General features: G+C 35.4%; 3 protein-coding genes and 1 non-coding gene across 7 annotated transcripts; 2 read left to right on the top strand and 2 right to left on the bottom strand.

The window, feature by feature from the left end:
- The first annotated feature begins 1459 nt into the window (after positions 1-1459).
- Positions 1460-1532, top strand: TRNAT-UGU (transfer RNA threonine (anticodon UGU)). Its single transcript has one exon. It is a non-coding gene; the product is annotated as a tRNA-Thr (tRNA).
- A 5262-nt stretch (positions 1533-6794) lies between these two features.
- Positions 6795-9675, bottom strand: LOC104767128 (G-type lectin S-receptor-like serine/threonine-protein kinase At2g19130). Its single transcript, XM_010491159.3, has one exon. It carries the CDS (start codon positions 9462-9464, stop codon positions 6969-6971), a length of 2496 nt encoding a protein of 831 aa, XP_010489461.2. The 5' UTR covers positions 9465-9675; the 3' UTR covers positions 6795-6968.
- Positions 9676-10194: 519 nt separating this feature from the next.
- On the top strand, positions 10195-16244 carry LOC104767127 (putative helicase MAGATAMA 3). 4 transcript variants are annotated; one of them, XM_010491157.3, is made up of 8 exons: positions 10195-10667; positions 10820-11548; positions 12279-12458; positions 12811-12906; positions 12993-13116; positions 13266-13398; positions 13484-15247; positions 15337-16244. In XM_010491157.3, exons 2-8 carry the CDS (start codon positions 10843-10845, stop codon positions 15739-15741), a joined length of 3408 nt encoding a protein of 1135 aa, XP_010489459.2. In that variant the 5' UTR covers positions 10195-10667; positions 10820-10842; the 3' UTR covers positions 15742-16244. The 4 variants fall into 4 exon arrangements, with proteins under 4 accessions (XP_010489459.2, XP_010489460.2, XP_087357952.1 ...); XM_010491158.3 differs by having other exon boundaries at positions 10428-10667; positions 12999-13116; XM_087501826.1 differs by having other exon boundaries at positions 10435-10667; positions 11900-12458; positions 12999-13116.
- A 225-nt stretch (positions 16245-16469) lies between these two features.
- LOC104767126 (putative cadmium/zinc-transporting ATPase HMA4) lies at positions 16470-24420 on the bottom strand. The gene is made up of 10 exons (XM_010491155.3): positions 24144-24420; positions 23478-23697; positions 22184-22441; positions 20529-20626; positions 20156-20411; positions 19938-20075; positions 19525-19852; positions 19224-19426; positions 18938-19140; positions 16470-18858 (listed from the first exon to the last, which is right to left on the bottom strand). Exons 2-10 carry the CDS (start codon positions 23692-23694, stop codon positions 16624-16626), a joined length of 3936 nt encoding a protein of 1311 aa, XP_010489457.2. The 5' UTR covers positions 23695-23697; positions 24144-24420; the 3' UTR covers positions 16470-16623.
- Between the last annotated feature and the right edge of the window lie 3434 nt (positions 24421-27854).

The raw sequence follows: 27854 nt of genomic DNA, 5'->3' as shown, positions 1-27854 counted from the left end.
AAAGTAGTAAATTCAAAAAGTTTTGGACCGGGAATTTCTTGGATCTTCTAAATAAAAGAAGACTTTCTAAGTTTTAAAATGAAAAATGATATAGATTCTATCTAATTCAAATAAATAATAACGAAAAAAGCAAGGTGTCAACCTTTTCGGGGAGTAGAGATGGGGATAGAGGGACTTGAACCCTCACGATTTTAAAAGTCAACGGATTTTCATCTTACTATAAATTTCATTGTTGTCAGTATTGACATGTAAAATGGGACTCTATCTTTATTCTCGTCCGATTAATAAGTTCCATCAAGGATCTATCAGACTATGAATTGAATCGTTTGATCAATAAATATTATTTATTAAACTTCGAATTAATTCACAACATTTCGATTTTGTTTATAAAAAAAAAAGAAATCGAGATTCAGGTCGTCATTTTTGAGATCGTTTTGTGTTACCTAATTTTATACAACATAGGTTTTTCTCCTTCATCTTTTTTTATTTGAAGTTTCGATCGAAGGATTCCTTTATCAACACAAGGTAGTGAACTCCATTTGTTAGAACAGCTTCCATTGAGTCTCTGCACCTATCCCTTTTTTCTCGCTTTGGAAACTCTGGTTTGTTCGCGTAAAACAGGATTTGGCTCAGGATTGCCCATTGTTAATTCCAGGATTTCTCTGAATTTGAAAGTTATCACTTAGTAGGTTTCCATACCAAGGCTCAATCCAATTAAGTCCGTAGCGTCTACCAATTCCGCCATATCCCCCTTTTTAGGATCTCATTATGTTACGCTGTCTTTCCGTTTTTTCTTATGCCGAAACCTTGGGATTCATTACATTATAGATACTTATTTTATGTCTTTGTTATCTTCTTTCATTTTTTTTTAGCCCCATTCATATTGATTTAGTCTAATCAACAAAGATTCTATCATTTTTGTATTTGAAATTCAATATGGTTATATATTACATAACATATATATGTTCTTCCTTTTCTCATCGTTGTCTTAAATTTTAAGAAATAGTCGAACAGTTTATTCTTTTTTTTTTTTTTTTTTTACTTTCATGAAAAGAAAGTTACTATTGAAACTTAGAATTGTACAATGTACAATGGAAAAAAAATGAGAATTCTACTTCGTAAATTTGAAATTCTAATAATTCTATACTATATAGATAATAGATAGAAATAGATAGAATAGATAGAAAAAAAAAAGATTTCTGATCTAATTAAGATTTTCTTATTTAGAAACTAATGAAATTAAAATTTGAACGTCAATATACTGCTATATTCTATTAATTAAGGTAAGGTTATGTTTTATTTATTTAATGATAGTCACTATTTATTTGAGCTATATTCTGTTCTAGAATATATAGAATATGATTAATTCTAAATAGATAAGGAAAAATATTATATAGAATAGTTAATTGATATGATATAGTAGTTTAGTGAATTTGTATGCATGCTCAATTTTATTTGAGCCCGCTTAGCTCAGAGGTTAGAGCATCGCATTTGTAATGCGATGGTCATCGGTTCGATTCCGATAGCTGGCTTTTCCATATTTTTTCGTTTTACATGATTTTTAATGTACTTTCAAAATCAAAGAAGATTGAAAAGACTTCTTGGACCTTTTTCCAAGAGTCACCACTCCATTTATATTATGTCATATAAACTTCCATATAGGAATATATATTGGGGTAAAAGAATTCGATCTTTGCAAAATAAATCAAGAAAATAAAGGAAAAATTTGTGATTTATTTGATTTATATATATATTGTATATACAATAAAAAAAATCTGTATATTGAGAGAATATATCTTCTTACTCTTTGTATTCCAATAGTTTATTGGAGTGTATTTCACGTCATTTATCATTATCATTTAGTTCAGTTTTAATTTTATTTAGTTTTGTATAATTTCAATAAAAAGGAGTCTTTATGTCACGTTACCGAGGGCCTCGTTTTAAAAAAATACTACGTCTGGGGGCTTTACCGGGACTAACTAGTAAAAGGCCTAAGGCAAGAAGCGATCTTAGAAACCAATCATGCCCTGTAAAAAAAAACTCAATATCGTATTCGTTTAGAAGAAAAACAAAAATTGTGTTTTCATTATGGTCTTACAGAACACCAATTACTTAAATATATGCGTATCGCCGGAAAAGCCAAGGGGTCAACAGGTCAAGTTTTACTACAATTACTTGAAATGCGTTTGGATAACATCCTTTTTCGATTGGGTATGGCTTTGACTATTCCTCAAGCGTGCCAATTAGTTAACCATGGACATATTTTAGTTAATGGCCGTATAGTTGATATACCAAGTTATCGCTGCAAACCCCGAGATATTATTACAGTGAAGGATGAACAAAACTCTAGAACTTTGGTTCAAAATCTTCTTGATTCATCTGCCCCTTCAAAAACAGAGGTCGGCCTCTTCATCCTTCAAGCTTTGAGTGGACCGGGTAGCAATCATATAAATTAATAAATTAATATAAATTAATAAATACATCAGTTATTAAGTGAAGTAGATTTATAGATTTGTGTTAATATTTAGTAAGTGATGTAGATGATCTAGATTTACATCAATTATAATGAAATGATGTACAAATCAATAACAATATCAATTATTATAACTGATATTAAGATATAATTTTTATATCAATTACTAAAAGGTAATTTAAAATAATATCACTTAGTTTTGTGATACAATACAATCATTGGCAAAAGCTTTGTAAGATTCGTATCTGTTTCAAAAACATAGGTCAATAATCACATCTTATCTTTTAGTTATAGAAATTGATTCATAGCTGTACAAACTTCCAGATTTAGTGTCTTACATCTTAAAGCTGGAGCCGATTTGTTGAAGATAGTTTTACGGTGCAGTTCCATAGTTTATTTAGACATCAACATATTAAAAAAAAACAAAACTTTCTTGTTACTATGGAAAATACAATTACGACACAAATATCTTTCTTGTTTAAGTTGTTCATTCTATTAGGGAGGAGACAAGTTGGACCACAACCCAACTAATAGCTACTGGAAATAATAAAATGATAAGTTAATTATTTGTTTGGTTTGACCAAAAAAAAATATATATATATTTGTTTGGTTAAGTCTCAAGGTAAATATTTATTACATTCTTTACAAATATATAAAGTTATACTATTCTAAAATATCCAAGTTAAAATATTTTAAATATATATGTTATTGAATATAATTATGCATTTCAACTAAAGGAATAGATGCAACCAAATATAAACATTCAAATTTTGCACATATTTAGTACATGTTCCTACTCATCAAATTGATTTTCTTTACTTTATTAATTTGTGTTCTTTTAATATATATTTTTAATATAAACAGGAACTTTAGGACTACCGAAAAATGCTTTGTAGATTACTGGTTCTTCCCAACCCTCAAAACAAAGTAAAGTTGCAATCATCAGATGCCTCTCAAAGCCTCCTCCAAAGTAGGATATCTAAACACATCCTTGATGCCAAATAACATTTCACCATCTATAAGAGGTCTACCCCCATTGCAGTTAAATTATTCTACATTCATCTCCATCTGGTAAATGCTTTAACACTGAAGACCTGTGATCTAACAAAACTTGTAGTCCGCCGTCATTATCTCCCAAATCGAAAGCTTCATTATCATCTGAAAATTCTGGATCATCCGGTTGCGGCTATGTTGGTGTTGGTACATGGATAACTGTTGGTGTTGGTGTTGGTACATGGATAACAGAATTCTGTCTATGGTTCCGGTTCTTTGACGATCGTGGCCTCTTCGGCATACCAGTGGCTTGGTGGTTAAAGCCCTTATCTTCCCAATATAATGGTGTAATACGGTTTCTCTAGTTAACTGTTATGATTTTCAACACAACCTGGAACAAATAAAAAAACAAAGATTACTGTAATCATTAATTTGTCATTTAGATTATCAAGTATACTTCAGTTTTGTGTGAAAACTTTTACTAGAATGGACTAGCGCTCTAGGATTCGTTGGTCAACATCATTACCTATTGGCGCCACAATGAACTGGTTTTGCTCTATTGGATTGATCTGTGGAAAAACAATAAGCATTGAGCTTTAGTCACATGTGAGTGTATTGATTAGGCTATTTGGCCAATTAGCCCTCAAACTTTACACAAATTTACTTTTATCAAATAAAATAAATAATTATACAATAGAAGAAAAATTTGAGATTTTCTTGCTATGTTACTACAACAACTAATATCACTATCTTAACTTATACATCTTATTATATAAAGTTAGGTTTTGAAAGTTAGCAATTACCATGATTTTGACACGTGTCGAGTTATTAATCTGAGATTTTGACATGTGTAAAAGTTAATATATAGTAGGGGATTTAAGATTACGACAAAAAACATTGTTTTAAACAATATTAATAATATAAAAAGATAATTGTCAAAATATTACAAAAATAAGCAGTTTTTTAAGATAATTATAAAGAGATTATATATATATAATTCATAAATTTCAAAATTATAATATTATTTACTTATTTTAATTTTAAATTATTAATTCTACAAAAAAATAGAAAAAGTAAATTATTTATTCTAAAAAATATAAATACTCACTTCTATATAAACATAGATCGTCTCATATTTTTCATCTAACAAAATAATTTAGTCAAAAATATTTCTTTTAACTTTGCTCTATTGGTGAAAATGTTTTAATGGGAAGACAAATTTTTCTACTTTCTCCTTTTTTAGTTTGGAATAGGTAAGATTAGTATGTTGACCAAAAAAAAGGAAGATTAATATATGCATTTTTTTTTTCTAATATTGTGTTTTAAAATTTATCGTAGTAGTTTTAGACTTTTTATTTAATTTATATTTTCATCTTTGAATTATTTGAGATTCATATATTACCACTGTGCTTATAATTTTCTATTATTTCTATAATTATGTCAAATTAATTTTCTTCTAACTTTTCAACCTTGATTGGTTGGTCATAGACCTTTTTTTTGTGCAAACATAATTGTTACCATTCGTTCAATCCCAAAAGAAGATAAAGATGAGAAGATCATCAACCTAATGGTTGGATAAAATAAGCTAATCAAACACAAGCTTACAACAAACATAGATAGATAAATTGGAAAAACATAAGTCGTTTGTTGATATATCCATAGGAGCTCGGAGACAGAGGATACATCATGGTGTGTCAAAGAAAATTCCACAAATACATTGAAAAAATTAACATTAGTTAATATCAAAAGATTCTATGACGTTGGAAAAGGATCTTTAGTTTCATTGGTTGCTGGAGTAAGCCACTTTGAGATAGCTAAAAGACGTGAACATGTTCTGTCCACACAGGAGGAGGGCAGAGCCAAGGTTCTCTATATAGTGGAGGGGGTTGGATGCAAGGTATCCCCCAAAGAGAGAAAGGTGAGGGAGGTTGGACGCAAGGTTATCTCCCTAAGAGAGGAAGGCGCAGAACCAAGGTTATCTCCATGGTGGAAGAGGTTGGATGCAAGGTTCTCTCCATAAGGGAAGAGAGCATAACTGAGGTTCTCTCCATGGTTGGTCACACACTATTGCGTTGTAATTTATTTTTTATTCGAAATATTTTTTGAGCCAACAATTTTAGTGATTAAAGAAACTATGCAAAAGTGGATGTTTTGTAGTTTTTAAATGGTTTTTAGTTTTTAGTTTTTGGCTTTTAGTTTTTGGTTTTTTGAGTTTTTGACTTTTGGTATAGATTTTAGTTTTTGCAAAAACTTGAATGGTTACTTGGATTAGTTTTTGGTTTTTATGTATACTTATTTTTTAAAAAAGGTTTTATTGAATTTATTATAGTTTTTATATTAGGACAAAACAAAAAAAAAGAAAAAAAAGAAAAGAAAAAGTTACGTAATATTTCCTAAAACCCCACAAAATGTATGCTCCTACTGGTCACCATTAGAAAAACAAAAAAGAAAAAGGAATAAAAAGAACAATGTAGAATGAAATAAATAGTTTTTGAGAAATGAAAAGAAAATCTGAAGAAAATGAACAAAATAGTAAATGGTAACCAAACATTAAAAAATGTCTTTTAAAATATATGAAATATTAAATAAATCAAATTTCAATGATAATACTAATATTATTTTAATATATATATAAGAAATTTTACATTTGATTTTAAAATAAAATTTGTAAATTAAATTTTAGATATATCATAGTAAATATTAATAATTAATATTAACATACAATAAAATTTTAAGAGTAATTTAAATTTGTTTTACTATTCCAACAGTTTTCAAATAGAGTCTTAAGATTAGTTTAACATAAATTCCTATCAAAAATATTTTTTCTGTCAATAACTGATACATTGTGAAAATATGAAAGTTTTAATATTACAAAATTGAAATTTTATTAATAAACATATATTTTTATTTATTTTTAAATACAAAACGAAATTTTAATATTTGTTTTTTTCTGGTTCCATTTATTCCTCATCAATTTTGGAGAGGAACATTTTTGTTCTATTGTTCCTTATGTTTTGAAGAATGTAGGGGGAAAATATTACTTTCAAATGGTAAAAAAATTGTAGAATAGAAAGGAATGTGATATTCCTCATCATTCTTTTTCTAAATTTTGGTCACCAGATTTTTTTATTCTATGAAGAAATTGGTAAAATCCAGCAAAATCTGGTTTCCCTAATATTTAGGAAATCTATTTTTCAAAAAATCATGAATGGCTGAAAAAATGGATTTTGCATAATCAAAACTCAAAAGCCAAAATCTGATGCCATCCAAAACTATAATAGTTGGTTTAATTTGTTCAGACATATTTTCTAGATGGTAGTAAATAATATATTTGTAACATACAATATATTTAGGTGTAAAAAATACATTTTTACCGGTAACATACATAAAAAAATTATATACAAATAAAATTCAGTGTATTATAGCAAATTTTTTTTATAAATAATGTATAATAAATTTTAATATATATTTTTATTAAATTTATTTTATTTTACATTATTAGCTAAGCGGAAGAGTTCTCGTTGGTCGTTTTCTTGGAAGAAGTAGAAGAAGACGAATGGCTGTGTTTCTGTGAAGAATTATGGCTTGACGAAGACGATGACTCGGTAAAGAAGACCACAGCTTCATCTGTATCGACTAAAGCTTGAATTGATCTTGGGAAAGGCGGCACATTCACTTCCAAGACACCTTCAAGAATCTGAACAACTTGACTCATCGATGGCCTATGACTCTCTTCGTCTTGTATGCACCAACACGCCACTCTACAAGCTCTCGTGAGCTCCTCTATATCCACGACATCATGACCCTCTAGTCTAGGGTCAAGCAGCGACCTGATGTCTCCATCTTTGGTAAGTATAGTCGCTGCCCAACTCGGAAAGAATCTCACATTCTCGTTCTCTGATTGATCCGTGTTTCTTCTCCCGGAAACAAGCTCGAATAGCATCATCCCGTAGCTGTAAACATCGGCTTTAGCTGTTATCGCAACCCCCGAGATCCATTCTGGTGCAAGATAGCCTCTTGTGCCTCTCATTGTCGTCAAAACCCTGCTAAAATCTCGTCCCACGAGTTTAGCCAAACCGAAGTCAGCAACTTTGGGACAAAACTGTGAGTCTAACAAAATGTTTTCTGGTTTTATATCGCAGTGAATGATACAGTCTCTACATTCATCGTGTAGATAAGCTAACCCTCTAGCTGTCCCTAACGCGATTTGGAACCGCAGTTTCCACCCGAGGACGATCTTTTCTTCAACTTGTTGATTAAAGAAGAGATGAGAATCCAAAGAACCGTTAGGCATGTAATCATAAACCAGCAGTTTCTTGTTTCCTTCGGAGCAAAACCCACGAAGCCTCACTAGATTAACGTGTTGGATTGTTCCTATTGTCACTACTTCCGTCCTAAACTGCTTCTCCCCTTGGCTAATACTCTCAAGCCTCTTCACAGCTACGTCACTAGAATCCGGTAAAGCACCTTTGAACACCGAACCAAAACCTCCTCCTCCTAACTTGTCTGAGAAATTCTTGGTCGCATTCTGTAGTTCTCTATAGCTAAACGCAGCCAATGTACCATCACCCTTCTCTCCTCTCATTCTCTTCCTTCTACGGTACCTTAAGACTAAGATTACCACCAACAGAACCAGGACTACTACTCCTAACGCGCCAATAACCGCGCCAAATATAATCGCTTTGTTACTCTTACTGGAAGAACCGTTAGGAATATCAGAAGGAGCCAGCCTAAGATAAAACGTATTCCCCTGATCACTGTTATCTTCTTCGAGTTGCTGAAGATTGAAGACATCTTTAGCCCAAATCAAGCATTGGTTCGAGCCTTCATCATGTGCATAAGCCTTACAAGAACAATCCCTTTGGCAAGTAGAGGCACAAATACTAAGACTTGTTTGCGTCAATACCTTTGAATGATTAGCTACTTTCATATTTCGAATGGGAAAAAACTGGTTGACGTCTCCAGGAGAGCATTGTAACGCAGTATTTCTAACGCAGCCTGCAGAGTAATCCTCCAAGTCCCAATCTTTCTGAGACTGGGGCCTAAACCCTTGAGGGCATCGGCAAAAAGGCTCAGCCTTCTCGGTGCAAATCCCAAAGGAGCCACAATATTTGTAGACTTGACATTGTTGCCGAGGCTGAGACCAGAACAAGTTCCATTCTTTGTTTGCGTCTAACCAAGAGAACTGTTTGATCTGTCCAGACACGTCCATGACGAAACGGGACACGTTCATGTGGTTATAGATGGAGTAAGTGAAGTATGATTCCGTGGAGTTGGAGACAAAACTGAAGTTGTAGATGTAATTGAGTCTCATTTCGGGGACCCAATCAAAGATCCTGCTCTGAGGGTTCCAAGGACCACTTGACCAGTACTCATTCGTTCCGTTCCAAAGGATTTTGTAAGCATTGGACTCGTCTAGCTCGAGAGAGAACAAACCTGGTGATGGATCTTCAGAACTCTTCCATGAGGTGAGTCGTTGGCTCTTCCCGGTTCGTTTGTCCAACCGGATCTTCACTCCAGGGAGCCACGTGTTACCCGGGTGATCGAAGCTTTCCCACAACACGTTGGCTGATGAGTCGTTGCCTCCGCTTCTGAGAACAAGATTGCCGTTGTCGAGCAAAACCGCTTCGAGGGGAGAAACAGAGGAAGAGGTGGAGTTGAGACCCGTGGACCAAACCGGAGTCTGGTTATTACCGTCGAGTAGGATCAAGTTTCCGTCGGAGATTTTGAGAATAGATGAGAACTTGTCGGAGACTGGTTTGTCTCGATTGGCTACCCAGAGGATGGTTTGAGAGAGTTGCTTATACCACATACCTATGTAGAAGTTTGACGAAGCACCTGGTTTAAAGAAACCCATTTCGAAAGTTCCACCGGAGGAGATAATCGTCTGGTCGCCGGAGAGATTAAAGTTGCCGGAGATTGTGTCGACGGCGGAAGAGCCATGGATGAAGAAGCAGAGGAAGAAGAAAGAAGAGAGGGTCAAGAAGAACGAAACCATGAAGAAAAAAAAAGCTTAGAGGAAAGAGAGAGAGAGAGAGAGAGATGGAGAGAGATCATATGATTTATGAAGAGAGTCTCTCTGCTTTCTAGAAAGCTAGACAAAGATTTAAAGACTCCGTGAATGTTTGGTTTGTCAATGGCGAATTTGAATGACCAAAACAGAAGAGATATATGTGTGGTTGGTTTGTTTATTGGGGAAAAGTCAAACAAGTTACAAAATACATAATGTGAGTCTTCTCTTGACCTCGTCAAAAACTCTATTAAACATTAGTATATTTTTGCCGTCTTTTGGACGTTGTGTTGTGACGAACCACCCAAAATCGCACTATGATTTTTCTTGTCTGATAGATGATAATGATTATACTTATACAATCGGAAATAAAAGTAACCGAAAAACATTTGTTATAGGTCCAAACCTACCAACTTGATTAGTAGTGATAAAATTTTTTGGATCAGTGGTTTTGAAAGAGACAGACACCTTCAATGTGGATCAAAATTTGATCTGTTCTCATAATTCGAAATCATAATTCTAAGAAGAATTTTATGGTCTATACAGAAAACGAACATGACCTTTGAGTGATTAGGACAAAATACCTTTTAAACTGTATAGAAATGTTAAGTTATCGTTCCAATGAAATGATACTCAAGATTCAAGATTCAAGATTCAAGATTCAAGATTAACCAAAAAACAAATATATTTGTTCTGCGAGATAGAAAAACAAAACTACATACAGTATTTTTTTATTTTAAAACCCTTGAATACCTAAAATTATATTTGACAAAAAGAATCTGAAAATACGAATTATGAAAAAGTAACTCTATGCTTCTCTCTATCTAGATCAGAAGGATTCATAAGCTAAACTCGCTCCTAGTACCGTCAGATTATATACTAATCCCTTAATCTAACGGTCCTAAATCCAGTCTCACACAAAGTATTGTAGTCACTAAACCATCAGATTACTCTCCCCACCGAGAGAGCTAAACACAGAGAGAAGCAAATTATAAAACCTCTGATCTCCGTCGCCGGCGATATCGGAAAACACGTTGAAGTTTTAGTATCATTGAACCGTATACCCCCATAAGTACAATCTCTGCGTAAGAGGAGAGAGAGATTAGGTTTTTTGCTCACGTAAGGCATCTCTATTAGACGATTTTAAAACCCTAACTAGACTATTCGCCGTCGCCGTCGACTCTGTCACTGGTTCGTTTGCTCAATCTTGATCTTCTCTTTGATGAATGAACGCGTGGTTGCTCAATTTATAATCATCTCTTTTATAGTTTGCAACTTTGATTGATCACTATGCTTTAGTTCTAATTTGGGGTTTTAACCTTTCTCTGCATAAACTTGTGTAGTAAGAGAAGAAGAAGAAGAATTGATGGAGTCTGATCCTTTTGCCAAGAACAAGGGTTTATTTCCGCAAGACCAGGGGATGATAGAACCTGGTGGTGGTGAAGGCAGTGGTAGAGATGATCTACAGGAACAAGGTTTGGCGGTGAATCAGAGAGAGGTTAAAGGAGTTGAAGCAAGTCATGCTATTAAGTGTGCAAATACCACTGTGAAGAGAAAGATGGATCAACATAAAGAGGCAATGTTGGGAAAGAAACGCAATAGGCAGACCATGTTTCTTAATCTTGAAGATGTTAAACAAGCAAGTACTATTTCGACACCAACTCCTAGGAGACAGAACTTTCCACAGCCTGTAGTTACACGCTCCCTTGAAGCCAATCCACCTACTGAGCATGGAGGAGAACTTCAAAGCCATGGTATACATCCAGAATCTGCTGAACATAAGTTTGAAAGTAATGGTGAATCAAATTCGAGTTTACATGGTAAACCTGGGAGGCTCAACGGGGATGATGGACCTTCTACTGAAGGGATGGGAACATCTGTGTCAAGACAGGCTTCTTGGAAGCAGGCTACTAATTTACGGCAGCCTAGGAGCGGTCATTCATCTAGTAGAAAAGTCTCTTACAGCCAAAGATCTTTCACGAAGCCAGCCACAACTAGTACCCAATATCAGGACACATCAGTGGAGCGTCTTATACGAGAGGTGACCAACGAAAATTTCTGGCGTCACCCTGGTATGTTAAATATTACATTGCTACCTATGGAACGTGTTCTTGAATATGTCTTACTTCCCTAGAAGTAATTGAATCTTGATTTATGGTAGAAACTTTTATGTGAGTAAAATTTATTGCTTCTGAAGCCATTTCCCTATGGCTCTTAAAAATGTACTGCTTCTGAAATCATGAATGGAGAATCAAATAAGCCAAAAGATATGGAATCTGGAACAAACTATGGTACTGTTAAAGTAGATTGAAGAATTCTAGTGACTTAAGTGATCTGACTTGTTCTTGTTTTATTTCGTGCTTCTCTCTAGTGAGAAAGATCTCATATAGATTTTGATAGAAATTTTAATTCTTTTGTGGCAGATACATCCCTATCTATACCCACTTGTTATTGTTGCCTTCATATTAAGGCACTGAACTTAAAGTCTAGCTTTGTAACTAGACCTGGTTCATGGTCGCTGGAAATTGTTTATCAGGCTGGCACTTAGGTCGAAACTATATTGGGATAAAAATTCTCCTCAGCTGAGAAGATGCTATATCTAAAAGTTGAATACGGAATACTGAATATATTAGTGAGAAGTGAATACTGAATACTAGTTCGCTTTTTGATTTATATGTCCTCCATCTTTTTCTAGACTTTATAGTGGAGATGTTTGCTGGTTTCTTACAAACAAAATTTTTCAGCTCATTGTGTATTCGTTCGCGCATTTAAATATGTTGCATAATATTTCTTGTCTATTAGAGGTTACCGAACTCCGAAGTGTACCTGAGCGGTTTGAATCTATGGAGGAGTATGTCAGAGTCTTTGAACCCTTACTTTTTGAGGAATGCCGGGCACAACTTTACAGTACATGGGAAGAACTGGCTGAGGCAAATGCATATGTGAAAGTTCGAATAAAATCCATCGAAAGAAGAGAGAGAGGTAACTTTCCCTAGATCATGTTCACTTGTGTAAGCATGCATAATGAGACATTTTTTTCATAATTAGACATATTGGACTTTATTTCTTCTCCTTGTTTCAGAAAGTTTTCATGTAAGCACCCAGATTATCTAGAAAAATGATTTTGTCCTTGATTCACTATATTATAACAAGAGTGTTTGCCCTTGATTTTGCCTGTTTATTATGTTCTCTAGTAGGTTTGAGTTGTGGAGACTGCTTTTTTATTTCTTTGGATTAACAACCTTATTCATATCCTTTTATGTCTGCCTGTCTGGGAAACACTGTCAAGCATCTGTTAAGTTACTTGACTGCTAGTCTTTGTTTATGTGTATAGGGTGGTATGATGTAATACTTGTCTCTTTAAACGGCTGTAAATGGGCTTTCAAGGAGGGAGATGTTGCAGTTCTTTCAACTCCACTGTCTGAATCAGGTATGTTTGGATATGTTGATGTCTGATTGCTTCTGTATTGCTAGCTTCTGTGCATTTTGTATCATATTTCTTTTCTTTATGCTAAGATGAAGACCATGAGGATGCTGGACGTGTAGCTGGTACAGTTAGGAGACATATACCAGTTGATACCCGTGATCCTCTTGGAGCTACTCTTCATTTCTATGTTGGAGATTCTAGTGGGACTGGCAGGTAGGTACATATGTTCTATGTTTATTCTGTTAATACTCTATCTGAGTTTCTATCCTTCTATTTTTCATGAACTATCAGAGAGTGAAAGAATATTTATACAGTCTATCATCTCTTGTCCATGTATATGCATGGAAATTTTATTTTTACAGCAAGATTGATGATAGTCATATTTTACGGAAGCTTAAACCTAAGGATATCTGGCATCTAACAGTGCTTGGTTCACTTGCAACCACACAGAGGGAATATGTTGCACTTCATGCATTTTCTCGACTTAACCCACAGGTTATTGTTTGTTTTATTCTCAAACAGATCTCCTATAGATGCTTTAAAATATGCTGATGTTGGTGAAACTTAAAATATTTGTTAGATGCAAAATGCCATCCTCAATCCTAGGCCGGAGCAGTTTCCTAGTTACGAGGAACAAACCCCTGGAATGCCTGATTGTTTCACTACTAGCTTTGTAGACCATTTACATAGAAGCTTTAATGCTCCACAGCTCGCTGCAATCCACTGGGCGGGTATGCATACTGCAGCTGGTACTAGTAGTGGGGGAAAGAAGCAAGAACTATGGCCATTTACTCTTGTTCAGGGCCCTCCAGGAACAGGCAAGACACACACTGTTTGGGGAATGTTGAATGTCATCCATTTGGTTCAGTATCAACACTATTACACTTCGTTGCTGAAGAAATTAGCACCTGAGACCTATAATCAAGCAAACGAGTGCAATTCAGATAATATTTTGTCAGGCTCTATTGATGAAGTCCTACAAAACATGGACCAGAATCTGTTCCGCACCCTGCCCAAACTCTGTGCTAAACCGAGGATGCTCGTTTGTGCTCCTTCGAATGCTGCAACTGATGAACTTCTTTCACGTGTTCTTGACCGTGGCTTCATTGATGGGGAGATGAGGGTATATCGCCCTGATGTTGCTCGAGTCGGTGTTGATTCTCAATCGCGAGCTGCCCAAGCAGTTTCTGTGGAGCGAAGAAGTGATCAACTATTAGCTATATCTCGTGACGAGATTCTACGACACATGCATAACCTTAGACTACAAGAAACTCATATTTCTCGAGATATAGCTGGGCTTAAAAGGGAACTTAATGCTGCAGCCTTTGCCACACGTTCTCAGGGATCTGTAGGAGTTGACCCTGAAGTTCTTATTTCAAGAGACCAAAAAAGAGATGCTTTGTTACAGCACCTTGCTGCTGTGGTTGAAGCCAGAGATAAAGTGCTTGTTGAAATGTCTCGCCTTCTTATTGTGGAGGGAAAGTTTCGTGCTGGTATAAATTTTAATCTTGAAGAAGCTCGAGCTAGTCTTGAGGCAAGTTTTGCAGACGAGGCTGAAATAGTTTTTACCACCGTATCAAGTAGTGGTCGTAAATTGTTTTCTCGTCTTACACATGGTTTTGATATGGTTGTCATTGACGAAGCTGCCCAAGCTAGTGAGGTTGGAGTTCTTCCTCCTCTTGCTCTTGGTGCTGCGCGATGTGTACTTGTCGGTGATCCTCAGCAGCTACCTGCAACAGTGATTAGCAAGGCTGCAGGAACTCTTTTATATAGTAGAAGTCTCTTTGAAAGGTTTCAGCTAGCAGGTTGTCCGACTTTGTTGTTAAATGTTCAATACAGAATGCATCCTGAAATTCGAGATTTTCCTTCAAGGTACTTCTACCAAGGACGCCTCAAAGACAGTGAAAGTATATCCAGTGCTCCTAATGAGATTTACTATAAAGATCCTATTCTTAGGCCTTACCTTTTCTTCAATATCAGCCATGGACGAGAGTCCCATAGAGGTGGATCTGTATCTTACGAGAATGTTGATGAAGCTCGATTCTGTGTTGGGGTGTACATGCATCTTCAGAAAAATCTAAAGTCGTTGAGTGCGGGTAAAGTATCTGTGGGGGTAATAACCCCGTACAAACTGCAGCTGAAATGCCTGAAGCATGAGTTTGGCAATGCTTTAGGACAAGATGAACTGAAAGAGATTTATATTAATACAGTAGACGCGTTTCAGGGTCAAGAACGTGATGTCATAATTATGTCGTGTGTGCGTGCTTCGGGTCACGGGGTTGGCTTTGTTTCAGATATCCGGCGGATGAACGTTGCTCTTACCCGTGCGAGAAGAGCTCTGTGGGTATGGTTTCTCTCTCTCTCTCTCTCTCTGCAAGCACAAAATTTGTTTGATATGTTATGTTTTTTTTTAATGACTATAGTCTTGAATAGGTGATGGGAAATGCCTCTGCTCTGATGAAGTCTGAGGACTGGGGAGCGTTGATCACTGACGCGAGAGCCAGGAACTGTTTTATGGAAATGGACTCTCTTCCGCAGGATTTTCCAATTCCTCAAGCACCTAGTTATAATCCCAAGGCAACTAGTGCAAGAGATTTCAGATCAGGTGGACCAAGAATCGAATCTTTTGATATGCAAACTGAATCCAGGTCAGGGACAGCACCACCAGAAAATGATGAGAAGTTGAAGACATCGACATTTGCAAAAAGTGATCATTTTCAAAGGGACAAATCACTGGATGATGATTTTGATATGTCTGGGGATAAGTATAGGAATTCCTGGCAGCATGGGAATCAGAGGAAGCAAAATTTTGGACAGGCTTTGGCGAGAAGAGACTAGTTATCCTCAAATTACATTTGATCTGATATCTGGAGGAGGTAGACATGAAGTCTGCTACAGGGTAACAATATTACGTCGAAGCTGCACCCTTCAGACGTCCAGATCATAGGCCTTCACAGTGAATTTACGTTGAAGCTGCATTTGTGTCTCAATAACTATATGGAACTTGTTGATAATTACCCTCGGTTTGAAGACTCTATCAAGAGGGTTTTGGATTTTGATTGTGGCTTGGGTCAGCAGAACTACAAAAGACTGTAGCTATGAGTTTTGGTTAATGGTAGCTTAGCTTCTCTCAACCAGGTTTTTTTTTTGTCATGAAGGAGAAGAAGATGATGATTAGAAATGTAGTGGAGAGAGCATAGATGAACAGTTCATATACCCACACAGGGCACTGTATATATAATCCCACTATCTTTTAGTATTTCTATCTCCTTTATTATAAAACACAGTTCCTTTGTTTTTTATGTGTTATCATCGATCAATGAAGAATCATATTCTTGTAACATTCTCCTTCACTTTCGCAGATTCATTAAGTCATAGCTTACTCTGGTTTCTAAATTCTACTACACCGGCTACTTGGAAAACAAAAGGAAAGACTTATGAAAGGTAACACTCACTTTACTCTGAGATCTGTTTCAACTGCTTGTCTGCTTGTTTTTTTTTAAGACTCTTAAGATCAAAATTTAAATCCGTTTAGCAACATTATCTGCATCTTCAAGAAAAGAGAGTATAGAACTTTAGGATTTTACATAAATAAGGGACACAAGGACCGGCATTGTCTTAATAAATATACAGTTGCTTAATCTATACTACTGTATTTGCTGGAACAAATATATATAAAAGTTGGATGCGTGAGTTTAAGCTATTCAATCATAGTCTCCGTCAAACACTCACATGGTGATGGTGGTGGTGGTGGTGGTGGCGGTGATGATGGTGGCGGTGGCCGCAAAACTCCTTTGCATAACTCCTGCAACAGTTTTTACTACTGTGACGCATCTCTCTTTCCCTACATTTTGATGCGCAAGCCTCCGGAGTTTTCACTTTGCAACAGGTCTCTACCTTGATGGCTCTGTTTGAGCTCTCGCAACGCTCAACCTTCTTCACTTGCAAGTTAGATAACACCAGATCAGTAGGACTTGTGCAACAGCTTTGACTAGATACTTTCTCTATCTCTCGCTCGCTGCAACAGGTTTGGCTAGAGACTTTCACTGTTCTACAGCCTCCGGATTGAGCACTCTCCACATTGACCAAATTAGAAGACCCTTCTTGTGTCAAACCAGTTCCGCAACAATGTGATTGCAGTGATTTGCAATCACCACCACCTTCAGTTTCCAAGCCCGCAACCACCAAGGTAACAGGCTTCTCATGACAGATACTTGTCACTTCTTCTTTGTCCACACAACATCCCGAGGAACAATCCGTGCTTTCTGTCCCTTCCTCTGAAGCCAGAGTGATTTCCCCGGTTTGTTTTTCATCGCTGCAGCAAACAGATTTGCAGTGACCTTCATTCCTTATCTCCATACCACATTTCTCCTCCACTTCTCCTTCTGTGCTGCCACAACAAACCAACTTGGGATCACAGCATACACCAGTTTCCCTGTCAAAACCTTCCTCCTTTACCAACACAGCATGCTTCTTATCATAAAAGCTTTGTGTCACTTCTTCTTTGTCCACACAACATCCCGAGGAACAATCCTGATTGTCTGTATCATCCTCAGAAGCCGGAGTTATTTCCCCGGTTTGTTTTTCATCACTGCAGCATCCAGACTTGCAGAGTGCTTCAATCTTTATCTCCATATCAGATTGTTCTCCCACTTCCCCTTCTGTCTTACCACAACAAACCAGCTTGAGATCACAACTAACTGCACTTTCCATGTCCAGAGCTGCCTTCTCATGGCAGGTTTGTTTCTCTGTCGCCTTGTTCTCGCAGCATCCTGAGCTACAATCCACAATTGTAACTTCAGCAGTTTGATTTTCACCATCGCAGCAGCCAGACTTGCAGTTTAATTTATCTTCAATCATCACTCTCTGTTCCCGGTAAGATGTGTCCTCACTTGAGAGCAACAGACATATTTCATTAACCTTCTCTTTTTTGTCACAACAGCTTGTTTTGCAGGTTTTACCATCGTTTGTCTGCAACTCTATTTCCAAAACAGTTAATTCCTTACCAAGAATCTCCTTTGGCACAATTTCCTCATTTTGCTTCTTCTTCTCGCAATGGCCAGACCTGCAGTCTCCAGCACTCTCCATTTCCTGTTTGGGTTTCTCAAAACAGCTCTTTGCCACTACTTCCTCCCCCTTCTCATTTCTGTTAGCACAACAACCTGAACCACCTTTCATTTTCAGGTCATGTTTGACATTTGTCGACTTCTTGCATGAACTCAATGAAGCCATATCACCCTCTGGTTTCCTAATTTTCTCACTGCAACAGCCATCTCTCACAACCTTTACATTGTCTTGCTTCTTATCGCCACAACAACCAGAGTGAAAATGGTCAGAACTGGTTTTATGACTTGGTTTCATCATCACCTTCTCTTGAGCTTTCTTGTCACCACAACATCCTGAGTTGCATTCACGATTCCCGCTCTTTGTCAACAAGCCTGCTTCTAAATCTACAACATCATCATCGCCTTCAAGCTTCCTACCATTCAACATAGATGTAGAAGCCCTGTAACACTTTTTGTTCCCAATCTTTTTCTTCTCTCGCAGCAACAACATACTATTGAAAATCACAAGGAGACAAGTCCCTACGTCAACAAGTACCGCTGCCCAAATCAAAGGATGACCAGCAAAGGCCAAAGCCAGTATTCCTGCTTTGAACGTGATTGAAAGAAACACGTTTTGAACAACTTTGCGTCGAGCTCTTCTTGCTAGCTTTATCGCTTGTGGTATCCTCCTTATGTCATTAGACATCAGAATAATATGACCAGTCTGAGTCGCTAGTGCAGAGCCAGAGATCCCCATGGAGATACCAATATCAGCAGTAGCTAAAGCTGGTGCATCATTCACACCGTCCCCTACCATTGCTGTTGGTCCTTCTTTCTTAAACTCTTGTACGATTTTGGATTTATCTTCTGGAAGAAGTTCTCCATGTACAACATCCAAAACATTCCCTAGCTGTTTCATAAAAACATTTCAAGGCTTTAAATAACCTCTTGGATTAAGAGAGTAATAAAATTCTATTTTTAAGTCTCACCTGTTCCTGAGCATGCATCGCCGAGGCTTGACTATCTCCCGTTAGCATTGCGGTTTTGATTCCCATAAATTTCAGTTCTGTCATTGCTTGAGATACACCGGATCTACAAGCATCAGAAAGACTGAAAACTCCAGCTAGTCTTTTACCTACATAAACATATCCCACAGTCTTTCCACCTTTGGTATCAACTTCAATCTCTGGAACTGTCAAAGAAATAGAACAGTTAAGTGATCATACTATATAATACACAAAACCTCATTCCATTGAGTTTGTATAGCCAATGTACCTGTAGAACAACCAGCTCGAGAAGCAATCCTTTTGTTCCCAATGTAGATATCGTTGCCATCAATCTTCCCGTAGATACCTTCACCTGGAAAGTTATGGTAGTCCTCAACCTCTTCAGGCTTAGGCTCAACAGAAACAGATTTCGCATGGTCCACGATTGTTGCAGCCATTGGATGACTTGATTTGCTTTCAACACTTGATACCCTGAAACATTGTATAACAAACAAAAAAAAAACTCAGTCACAAGTTATCTCACCAAATTGGTTTTGGTCTGAACAAAAGTTTGTTTGTTTCTTTCTTACCAGTAAAGCAAGTTGCGCAGGGTTATATCTCTAGAGAGTGACTTGAAATCTATGACGATGAACTCTCCTCTGGTAATAGTCCCAGTTTTGTCAAAAGCAGCGATCTTGATCTTTGAGAGAGTGTCAAGATAATCAGCACTTTTGATCAGAAGCCCTGAAGTAGCCGCTTTAGTAAGTGCACAGAAGGTAGCAACTGGTGTAGAGAGTATAAGCCCACATGGACAAGCACTGACTAACACAACTAGCGCTAAGTGAAACCAATGGGTGAGGTTGTGAACCTTCATTATAATAGGGACAATTGCAAAGCAAGCTGATATTATGATGATTGCTGAAACAAAACAAGAATCACAGAGGTCTCAAATTAGCGAATCAAGAACATAAAGAAACCCGGAAAATAAAATGTTATTGCTTACCAGGAGTATAGTACTGAGAGCATTTGTCTATTAGTCTCTGAGATTTGGTTTTACTGCTCTGAGCTTCTTCTACTAGCTTAGCCATCTTCGCAACCACGCAATCACCAGCTAAAGAAGTTGTTTTCACCGTTACATACCCTGCAAAATCACATGGAGAAAGATCAAAAGAGTGAAAGATATCTCCAAAGGTTGAAGCTATTTTAAAGATGATTACTTACCATTTAGATTGATGGTTCCAGCCCAAACTATAGAATCTCTCTGTTTAGGCACAGGGAATGCTTCACCGGTTAAGGTCTTCTCGTCTACTTCACAGTTTCCATCCACCACAATTCCATCAATTGGTATGGTCTCACCGGCTTTAACTGCTACAACTGTGCTAACCTTAACCTCATCTACTTCAACTTCTTCTCCAGTCTCGGCTATTGTTGCCTTCTGAGGAGCTAGGCTCATTAAAGACTGCATTACCGAACTCGCCTGAAATTTTACACTTGCCATAATCAGTACTTAGCTTTAAATAAACCATTAAATTTGCAGCTTCAGATAATTTATAAAGAAGATGGCAAGAAATTTCAAAATTATTAGTTAACAAACCTTGTAGCTAGCTCTTGTTTCGAGCCAGTCAGCTATGGTGAATAAGAACACAACTGCTGCGGCCTCCATGAAATCTTGCATTGCAAGTGTTGCAATCACTGTGTTGATGAAATTGGACTATTATCAATTTAAACCGATAACAATCATAACCTCTCAGAGTACAATATTTGTTTTGATAAAATCTAAGAAAGCTTCAAGTAACTATATACATTTTCCAAACGAAATAAAATATTCACAAAAGTAAATTCACAGTTAATATGATTTTTTTGTTAATCAGGTTTCCTAAACGGAAATTACAAATAATTTAACTCAGTTCCATAGTCAGCCAATGACGCAGGGTAAGTCTACTTTAAAAATACAGTTCCAAGTTTCTGAAATAATTTCTTCACTTGAGATTTGATGATCTTTATTCAATTATTTTATGCACTTTTGTTCTTTTCTCTGTTTAAAGCCTTAAAGATGCTTTTTCCATTTTGAGTTGTAGAAAAGCCAATCAAAACCTACTAAAGGTATTTCCTTCTATAGCACGTAACTGCAATATATCTAAAAATGATTATTAAATATATCACTTTTATTTTCGAGACTTACTAAAAACTTCGAAAACTAGTCTGGATATTTAGTTTGAAAATTTCTGTTGTTTGGAAAAGGAAAAAAAAAAAGAAATCTTAATATAATTATTTTGTATTTATCTAGGGTGTTACATAGAAAATATATATATATATAATTAATAAAAAATAAAAAATAATTTTCTCTAGTCTTTAATTTTTGTTTCTCTTTTTTTTTTTTTTTTTTTTTTGGCAAACTAATTTTTGTTTCTCTAAGATAAGTAATTCATACAATTTCTGCATCGTCAAAGAGAATCCCAGGAAAATTATCCTTATAGAAAATTTTGATTTAAAAATATTTTTGTTCCTATAATTTTTTTTTCTAATCTAGAAATGAACTAAATTGATTGTTTTTGTAAACAGAAAAGAGAAAGGCGTCTTCTTCTTTTTTCCATATTTTGAGTGTACCTTTTTGTTATTGCAATATCTTCCACACCAACTTTCAAGTCATTTCACATGTTCATTTTTCCTATATTCTAATAATATCCAAAGAACATTTTGGTGTTTTCCTTTATCAAAGTTACATTACATGCAGCATATATATTACTCAAAGAAACTCTTCTATACAGTCAGTATACAACAAAATATTCAAACTTAAATTCTTATCTTTTATGTAGGACTTCTATAAGAAAAAGGAACATTATATATATATATATATACTAGTATATGTTTTGGTGTTTATAAATATCAAGAAAAAATAAAGGAAACTTTTTAAAAAGGTTTCGTGGAGTGTTGGGTTCGCAGGGAAAGCAGTTTTCAAAGCTTTTATAAAGTACCATAAAAGGGCTAAATACAGAATAAAGACTCGATCACAAGTTTTAAGAAATTATATATATTAGTAGTTTTAAATTTACCACAATTTGCTAAGTTTTCGTTCTTAGACAACTAATACTATAAGGTTGTTACATCGATCACGGATAACCATAATAAACAAACAAATCATTATATAACACATCACTCTTAAGTCACGGAATAAATATAAATATACAGAAATGTAATAAGAAGTGGTATAATTAGACAACAAAAAAGAAAGGAAAAACGTGGTATTACCGGTTATAATGACCAAAATGTTGATGTCGATCCTAAGCCTTTTAATGGAAGCAAAGGATTTGGCAAGAATCGGATAAATCCCGGCGGCGACTGCTGCGACGGCGATCCAACGTAAAGGCGAGTAGACGAATTTTAAGAAGGAGAGAAGGAGAAGTATGCCGGAAACCACCGCGAAGGGGCTTGGCCATTTGTTCTTGAAGTTTGTTTCTCCGTTTACTCTCACGTTTGCTTCTAACCTAGCTTGGTTGAGTGCCTTAGCTGCAATCACAAATTTTCTCAGAATTAAATCATATAATTTACAAAAGTGGAAGAAGATTTTTTTAAGTGAAAACAAAATTTAGTGAGGGAGAAAGACAAGTATTTTATTTGATTATATTAACTTTTATGTCTAATATGTAATATGTTTTTCTTAAAATAAATAGAATTATAAAATATAGTTACGTAACGAGTATGATCCACTACCTATTAAATATTCGTATCAAAAGATTTGGTAAGTATCTCGACAGGCTTTTTCTAACAACTTTTTTCCTATACAAGGTTTTGGAAATTAGATGTACCTATATATGATGTCAATTAGATATATTGCTTACAAACGTATCATGCTTAATACATATGCATGTATTAGGTGAGTTATAATATTCCAAAAAACATTATGGTAAAGGTATTAGAATATGCAAAATTTATATCATGTACATATTATAAAAAAAAAAAAAAACATGTATCGTTTGTATCATTGCCGTTATTATGCCAAAGTTGCGTTTTTATAGAGATGTTCTCATTTTCAATTTGTTAGATTTCTAGATACCGTTTGACTTATTCAGGATCTTTAGTTATACAAACTGAACGAGTTTCATGGAAAAAATTAAAAAATTTAGTAACGGTTTATCCTATTTTGTTGTTAGAAAGAAAAATAAACTATTAATTTAAAAATTTACATTTAGCTTCAACCAAGGCAACCTCCTAGGTTTAAAACATAGCCATTTTACCCCACTTAAAGCAGAACACAGAAATCAAAGTAAAGCCATTAGAAAAGAGTAGTTTGGTTAAAGAAGATTAGTGGTAGAACATTTACACTTTTTAATTGAAGTGACTTGTTGGATCACATATTTGACTATCTAGTGACCAAAAATGGCGTTTGCGTATTAAACCATGACGTGAAATCCACTGATTAAAGAGATAAAAAGTAAATAGCAAATGAAGTGAGATTTTAGTATGAAAACGAAGTGATTATTTGATAATTTAGTTATTATTTTTTGACTGGGGAAAATAAAAATAATTTCTAATAATGATTTACCAATTTGGAACGGAGAGATGAGGAGGCTGTCGTGAACAACAATCACGGTTCTGGACGGAACGATGACGGAAAAATCTTTAACGCCATCAAGAGACTTAAGAATGTTTTCGATAATAGGAACCTCTGATGTACAACAGATTCCAAGAACGTCGAAGTAACTCTTTTGCAACTTCTTCATTTTCTTTTTCTCTTCTTCATTGTTTTGTGACGACGCCATTTTCTGTTTTAAAAGTTGATCAAAACAACTAAATTATCATTGATTTATACATAGGCTTAATTATGGCGTTACTTTACTACTGTTTTTGAGGAGGAAAAAAAGAAGAAAGCAAAAAACTTTTTGAAGTGTTGGCTTAAATGTCAATTAGAAGATTGGAGATATCATTATCATGGAACAGCTTTGTTCATTTCTTTTATTAAAGGATGAAACTTTGGATATGGGTTTTTGTGTTTTCTTCTTGAAAATGCTTACTTTTTAGAACAAAAAAATACAAAAATAATTTTAAAAAATGTTTCAATTAGAGGACGAAGACGAATTAACTTTTTGCTTATTCTTTTTTGGAATCCAAGAATTGGACCAAAAAAAAAAAAGAAATGCAAGAGAAGAAGAGCGTTTTGTTTTAGATCACTTCTCATGAAATATATGTGAATCAAGAAGAGAAAAGTTACCAGAGATCAGAGATAAAATTAGAAGCTAGTAGTAGCAAAGAGGAGAAGCTGAGAAGAAAGGCCGGACTGGTTTGGTTTGGATCGATTGGAACAGATTAGGTTTAAGCATAAAAGGTTGGGAGAGGGAGTGAGAGAAGTGTTAGAAGAACCTTGAGAAGAAGATTTGAGGTGAAGAGATCTAGAAAATGGTAGTTGCTTATATAGGCAGACAACTAAGAATGTTAGATGAAAGATGATTGGTTGGTTTCTTTATCATTTTTTCGAAACTATCAAATACAGTATATTTATGGATAATGAATTCTATTTAATTGTTTTCCAGGGGTAAGAATTTCAAGACTTATAATTTGTTCTGTTTTTCTATCAGATAAATAAGAGTGTTCCAAAATTCATGCTTTGTTTTTCCAAAATTACCACGAAATTTTTAAGATTATCAAAAATGCCACAATGTTTTAGGTGTGTCAATGGTTATTGGCAAAGGCTAAAAGGGTACCAAGTGATTCAAGAATCATTACTAAAAAATTTAAACCTTTCTTTTTTTTTTGGTCAAAATTTTTTTAAACCTTTCTTAAACCTAAATTTATTGTGTTTTTGATATACTATTGTTTTGGTATTTTTGGAACTATAACTTGGTTTTATGGGGTTTGAAGTTTTTTTTTTTTTATACCATGTATGATATGTTTAGTTATTTGTTTTCAATTTCTGTCGTTCCTAGTTTCCACTTTCCAGGGCAGATCCTATGTTCAGGAACTAATTTTCACGACAGTTTCCTATGTTCAAGATTCAGTTCCCATATTTAAGTTAACTATTTATTCTTAATAATGGATTATAGACTATCCTAACTCTTAAAAAAAATGATGATGATCCAAATATAGTATACCAAAATTAAAATTGGAATCGACAATCTTATTTCCAACAAATTGATAGCGTTAGAAATCATTTCGTAAATTGTCATAATTCATAAGAAAATAAACATTCTTAATAAGAAAATCAATGTTTGCCCATATGACTTTGTTTCGGGGAACTCGATATTAGTTAGTCTTGAAACCAAGTATCATCAACGGAGATGATTGATTAGAGAGTTTGGTTAAAACAACTACATATTCTAAGTTTTTCTTGGGGGTTACAATATGGTAAACTTTTATTTATCTACTATATAAAATGGTTATAAAGGAAAAGTATTGAGATTACAAAACATTACTACAAGTTGGAAAGGTCCAATACGTCACGAGTTTAGGCACATTATTATATAGCATATCTTTTTTTTTTTTTTTTGGTCAAACTATTATATAGCATATCTACGAATTGGAATTACTATTATTAAATAATAACTTTTGCTAGATTGTATTTTAATTTGGACCAAAAAATGATCAAAAGAGGATTTTATCTCGTGAGTGAAAGACACGAATTCAAAGTTACCAAAATTTTAGTGGAAACCCCCAAAAGTGGAATGTCACAAAATGGAATCCATGTGTGATTCCTCATTTCATTGCTTACTTTATTATTAGTTTTTGGTACGATTTTCTTATCTTTATCATTATAAATAATTAACTACACATTCTTTTAACGCAACGCACCAATTGTCTTCTGCTTTTTGTAGCTTATCTACCTATATCTTGTATACTTTATTGAAAATTTTCACATGTTTGCATAATATATAAATTTTGCTTGGAGAAACAGATAGAGTAAAGACGTATATGTTGAGGTTCTTAATTGTGATTCAGTTTTTTTTTTCTGGTTTTGGCTTAAACCGGTTAGGTTGATTCTGGTTAAGTTTCGGTTATCTCTGGTTATTGGATTGGGGAGAAGATAAGAAGAAAAAAAAAATGGCAAAGACTCTAGTCGAGAAAGAGGTTATGCCGTTATAAGCAACAAACTCTTCTTTCGTCTTCTTTAAATTCTATTTTTCATATTCTTTGTAAAAGAGTGAGAGAACGAGAGAAGCTTGTGAGACTCCATTGTTGTACAAGCTCGATCTTGGGCTGATTCATCTTATTTGATAGTGGATTGCCGGATCGAATCTGGCCCCAGACGTAGGCTTTGTCACATCGACTTAGCTGAACTGGGTAAACAAACTCTTGTGTTCTTTGTTTCTCATTTTCTTGCTTTATCATTCGAATTCGTTCTGTTTCACAAATCAATTGAAAGTATCGAGTGTACGAGTGAGGTTTTCATAAAGGATCGGAGTTAGTTCTTAACAAATTGGTATCAGTGCTTCGGTGATTGACCTCCGGTTCTATGGCGATGACGACGAAGGTGGAGATTAAAGCATTCAATGGAGATAGCGACTTCTCGCTATGGAAGATCAGAATAATGGCTCAGCTCGGAGTTCTTGGATTAAAGAATAGTTTACTTGATCCGTCTCTAACAAAGACCGTACCGCTCACCAAAGGAGAGTTGAAGAAACCATCTGGTGATGAAAGCTTGGATACCGAGTCGCCTCAGACAAAAGAAGCGCCCGATCAGGTCAAGATTGATCAATCGGAGCAAGCGGTTAACATCATCATAAATCATATCGGAGACAAGGTACTAAGAAAGGTGAATCACTGTAAATCTGCTGCAGAGATGTGGTCTTTGTTGAACAAACTGTACATGGAAACTTCACTACCAAATCGGATCTATGTACAGCTTAAGTTTTACTCCTTCAAGATGGTAGATACACAATCTATAGATCAGAACGTCGACGACTTCTTAAAGATTGTTGATGAGTTAGGAAGCTTGGAGATAGAAGTCGCAGAGGAGGTTCAAGCCATCTTGATACTAAACTCTTTGCCTATTGGTTATAGTCAGTTGAAGCACACTCTGAAATATGGAAACAAGACCCTATCTGTTCCGGATGTAGTTTCTTCTGCGAAGTCATTGGAGAGAGAGTTAGCGGAATTGAGGGAGTCAGAGAAGGGATCGGTTATGGCTTTGTTTACATCTGACAGAGGAAGACCTCAAGAACAGACTCAGAACAAGGGATCTAAAGGTAAGAGTCGGAGCAGATCAACCTCCAAGACTCGAGTGACTTGCTGGTTCTGCAAGAAAGAAGGTCATGTTAAAAAGGACTGTTATGCGAGGAAAAGAAAGCTAGAGAGTGAAGGTCAAGCAGAAGCTGGAGTCATTACAGAGAAGCTGGTGTTCTCAGAAGTACTAAACATCCACGATCAGAAAGCAAAAGACAAATGGGTTATTGACTTTGGATGCACATATCACATGACTTCACACATGGATTGGTTCTCAGATTTTCAAGATAAGGAGTCTACTATGATATTATTGGGTGATGATCACACTGTTGAATCAAGAGGATGTGGTACCATCAAGGTTAACACTCATGGTGGATCTATTAGGTTGCTTAAGAATGTCAGGTATGTTCCGAATCTGAGGAGAAACTTGATCTCTACTGGCACTCTCTACAGTCTCGGATATAAACATGAAGGTGGAGATGGTAAGGTACGATTCTACAAGAATGGTAAGACAGATCTACAGGGAACTCTCGAAAATGGTTTGTATGTGCTTGATGGTCATACAGTGATTAATGAAGTCTGCAATGTTGAAGAGAGTAAGGCCAAAACTGCTTTGTGGCACAGCAGATTAACACATATGAGTCTCAAGAACATGAAGATATTATCTGGAAAAGGATTGATTGATAGTAAAGATGTCAAGGATCTGGAATTTTGCGAGCATTGTGTGATGGGAAAATCCAAGAAGCTGAGCTTTAATGTGGGAAAG

The sequence above is a fragment of the Camelina sativa genome, chromosome 19, assembly GCF_030686135.1.
Source record: "Camelina sativa cultivar CO46 ecotype springtype chromosome 19, ASM3068613v1".
In the NCBI taxonomy this organism is placed as follows: Eukaryota; Viridiplantae; Streptophyta; class Magnoliopsida; order Brassicales; family Brassicaceae; genus Camelina; species Camelina sativa.
Note: the sequence above shows the minus strand (reverse complement) of the source record. Positions and strands in the feature narration are given on the sequence as shown.

Bases quoted from the DNA above. Each gene is read 5' to 3' on its own strand.
- LOC104767128 (XM_010491159.3), bottom strand. From the start codon at position 9,464: ATGGTTTCGTTCTTCTTGACCCTCTCTTCTTTCTTCTTCCTCTGCTTC.
- LOC104767127 (XM_010491157.3), top strand. From the start codon at position 10,843: ATGGAGTCTGATCCTTTTGCCAAGAACAAGGGTTTATTTCCGCAAGAC. The intron at 12,459-12,810 runs GTAACTTTCCCT...TTATGTGTATAG, and splicing joins CATCGAAAGAAGAGAGAGAG to GGTGGTATGATGTAATACTT. The intron at 12,907-12,992 runs GTATGTTTGGAT...CTTTATGCTAAG, and splicing joins AACTCCACTGTCTGAATCAG to ATGAAGACCATGAGGATGCT.
- LOC104767126 (XM_010491155.3), bottom strand. From the start codon at position 23,694: ATGGCGTCGTCACAAAACAATGAAGAAGAGAAAAAGAAAATGAAGAAG. The intron at 20,627-22,183 runs GTAATACCACGT...TCATCAACACAG, and splicing joins CATTTTGGTCATTATAACCG to TGATTGCAACACTTGCAATG. The intron at 20,076-20,155 runs GTAAGTAATCAT...GTGATTTTGCAG, and splicing joins TGGAACCATCAATCTAAATG to GGTATGTAACGGTGAAAACA.